This window comes from Rhizophagus irregularis, chromosome 7, assembly GCF_026210795.1.
Source record: "Rhizophagus irregularis chromosome 7, complete sequence".
Taxonomy (NCBI): Eukaryota; Fungi; Glomeromycota; class Glomeromycetes; order Glomerales; family Glomeraceae; genus Rhizophagus; species Rhizophagus irregularis.
Window position 1 is genome coordinate 15,734 of NC_089435.1, and position 3,456 is coordinate 19,189.

General features: G+C 31.0%; 1 protein-coding gene across 1 annotated transcript; it reads left to right on the forward strand.

Annotated features, from left to right (window-relative positions):
- Positions 1-499: 499 nt before the first annotated feature.
- Positions 500-3,176, forward strand: OCT59_026842 (uncharacterized protein; the record flags this gene model as incomplete). Its single annotated transcript, XM_066136525.1, has 11 exons — positions 500-520; positions 690-705; positions 871-1,034; positions 1,124-1,148; positions 1,223-1,362; positions 1,442-1,703; positions 1,763-1,891; positions 1,983-2,218; positions 2,290-2,472; positions 2,548-2,931; positions 3,003-3,176. The coding sequence occupies 11 exons, from the start codon at positions 500-502 to the stop codon at positions 3,174-3,176; spliced, it is 1,734 nt and encodes a 577-aa protein (XP_065993004.1).
- Positions 3,177-3,456: the final 280 nt, after the last annotated feature.

Sequence of the window (3,456 nt, forward strand, 5' to 3'; positions counted from 1 at the left end):
TATTTAGGTGAGGATATCAAATGATATTATCAGTTAACTGCGTAATGATACTGATGAAAATATTCACATTTAAGGTGTCAACAAACACAACAAACATCATAGAAATTAACGCATAATTATTATTATTAGTACTTTTACGACGAATAAAATAAAGGATTAATTAATACAGTAAACTAGAACGTCCAAAAGCAAAACCGAGCGTTGGATGAAGGTAATTATATTTTGTTGGAAATTTCACTTGTTAAAATTTACATCCTCGATATTTACAATTTCCCGTTAAAATTTTCTCTCTTCTTCAGATTTAATCTTTTCCTTCTCTTTATTGCCCACCTCTACTACTAGTTGTTCTGTTCATCGTTAAACGCTTTCATTTCTAGCTGTCCATAGTTACTCATCACGTCTACTTCATCAGTAGAAATTCAATTTGAAACATCACATGATTTCGTAAGGATGAACAACGATTAACAATGTGATGAACAACGACTAATACTTTTTTGCAATGTGGGCGTTGAAATTCAAAGTGAAGAAATGAATCAGATTTGTCGTTGCAACACGTGACATGACTAATACTTTTTTGCGATGTGGGCGTTGAAATTCGAATGAATCGTTGTAACACGTGACATTGCGCCGCAATTTAGTCTTAAAGTAACATCTAGTTAAGTAATTACATTAATTATGTTTGTTACAAGTTACACTGGACACTAAGTAAGTATACTAATCATTAGTATACTTGAGTATACTTACGTATAGGTAAATCAAGTAGATCATCACACATAAGAGTTAAAAAATGATTGCTTTTTTTTCTCACATTCTAATATTTTTTTTTTCTCATTCTCACATTCTAATAATCAATTAATTCTCTCTTGTCAGTCATCTTTTTATCAATGGATAACGACAACAACAAAAATAATAATAATAAAACCAGCGGCAAACGCTCTTTAGATTTTAATAATTTAAAACACCCAAAACCTACTACTAGATCTAGTACTAGGTCTACTAGATCTACTAGATCGTCAACGAGTATGAATATAGAAGTAATTATTTTAACTTTAAATTATTATATATATTTGGTTGTAAATTATTATGATTGTATAAATATACTTATATAATTAATATCTTTTAGATCAACGAACAAAATAATTTGAAAGGTTTTATTTTAGTTTTTTTTTGAACTTATGTGAACGAATATCTAAAAATACATTATAATTAACATATACCGAAGCCAATCATCAAACAATTTCAGACGCTTCACAAATAGAGACTCCAAAAAAGACGAAAATTGCAAGGTTAGATTTGTTTCGTGATAGAGATATTGATGAGATTATTATCAGTACCAATAAAACTACCAAAGGATCTTCTCAAGTAATATCAGTTATCAATTTTGTTATTGTTTATATTATTCATTATTAGTTTATTAAATACATTTTATTGTTTTCATCAGGCAATAAATGAATCATCAACAATATCCTCTTATATCCCTTCGGTGGTAATTTCTCCTCCTTCCTTCTTTCCTCCTTCCTCTATTAAAACAACGATATCTGCTAAACAGATGCAAAGTAGTACAAAGATATCCGATAAAGCAGCATCTGGTGGTAAAGCAGCATCTGATAAAGCAGCATCTGGTGGTAAAGTAGCGTCTGATAAAGCAGCAGGTGGTAGCGTCGATAAAGCAGCTGGCTGTAAACGTCGGAAAGCAGCATCTGGTAAGGTAAAGCAGCGTCTGGTAAAGCAGCATCTGGTGGTAAAGCAGTGTCTGGTAAAGCAGGCATCTGGTCAGAAGCAGCATCCGGTTCTAGTAAATCATCATCATCCAGCGTTAAGGCAGTGATTAGTAAAGAATCGCCATCAAATAATAATGCGACAACATCATCATCTAAAGTAACGGATCAAGGTTAGATACAATATATACTGTTTGTTCATTGTTGTTTTGTTAATAAATTATCAAATTGGTTCTTATTATTCTTATTAACGATAATTTATAGCAGTTAGTTCTGGTGAATTTGCCAAATTAATACAAATTAATCAAAAAACAGCATCAAAACTCAACACGATTATTAATAATCAAGAAAGGTTTGAAGTTATGTTAAACGAACAAAAAGACCAGATTTCAAATATAATGTCGGTATTAGATTCTCATCGCAATGTTGAAACTGAAGTCGAGGTTAAAAAAAACGGTAAAACGAAAAAGAAAGACAAAAACTCAGATGAATTTTATCACGTAAATATATGGTTTAAAGTTATGTATTTCTTTATATTATTTACTAAATATAACAATTTGTATGTATTAAGGATGCGATTAAAGATCTTTCTTATGAATTATTTCATGAGCATCGACGAGTAACCGACCGACAAATGAAAAATCGCTTTAAAGAAAAATTAGAAAATGATGAAACATCCGCCAAAATACTCATGAAGTTGTCCGGAAAAGAAGTTTCGTTCGATTATTTGTGGGATGATAGAATGCATTCACAAGTAAGTAGTATTTGTATTATATATTAGTCATTAATTGCCAAATTTATAACAACTTGTTTATTTTATTAAATATAGTTACTTGCTGCAAATCGCGTTAAAAAAGGTTACTACATTAGAAAATTGAAAGAAAGTTTGTGGAGTACTTTCGGTATTAATAGAATAACACCATTCAAAGATAATTTCAGCAAACAACAGATGCGAATATGGAAAGCAAGTAAAAACGTTCAACAGGTCCATGAAGATTTATACAAACCGAGCGACTCAGATGATCCATCGTCTGATACTTATATTTCGTTAATAATTAAATCGGTTTTTGCATCTGATAAAGAGCGTACAAATGAAAACGCCATTTGGGTTCAGTCGGTATTAGAAGTTATATTTGACGAGGAACACCTTTCGTCAAAAATTGATGCAGACATTGTCGATTCATGGACCGGAAATATAACAGATACAGACGTGGTAAGTACTCAACTGAATTGTATGTAATGTTTTAAATTAAATTACTAGTAATATTGTATTTCTTTATTTAGGTTTCTGAAGAATGTGAATGTGAGTCTTCGCCCAAAACACCTATAACACCTATTGACGATGATGATGAAATCATTGGAGTTGATAATTGTGTTGATGATGTTTATGATGAGCATACGACGGACGATAATCAAGCAGCTGATTTAGAAGTTGCTGATTTAGAAAAAGAGCAATAAAAGTTCACGTGACTTTTATAATTTGATATTATTCGTTGTTGTCATTTTTTGAGTTCTAATCTATATGTATTATTCTAGTATGCATTATATTATGTATCAATTGCAATTTAGCAATATCATTCAGTTAATAATATTAATATAATTATCGCGTTTCAGTTTGTAGAAAGATCAATCAAGTGATTCAGTTGTACAAATCACATTCCCACCTTATTATGGTTGTGTCACCAGGGGCGCTATGTCAACGGAAATTTAGTACGTTGATCGCTTAAAAATCCACGGC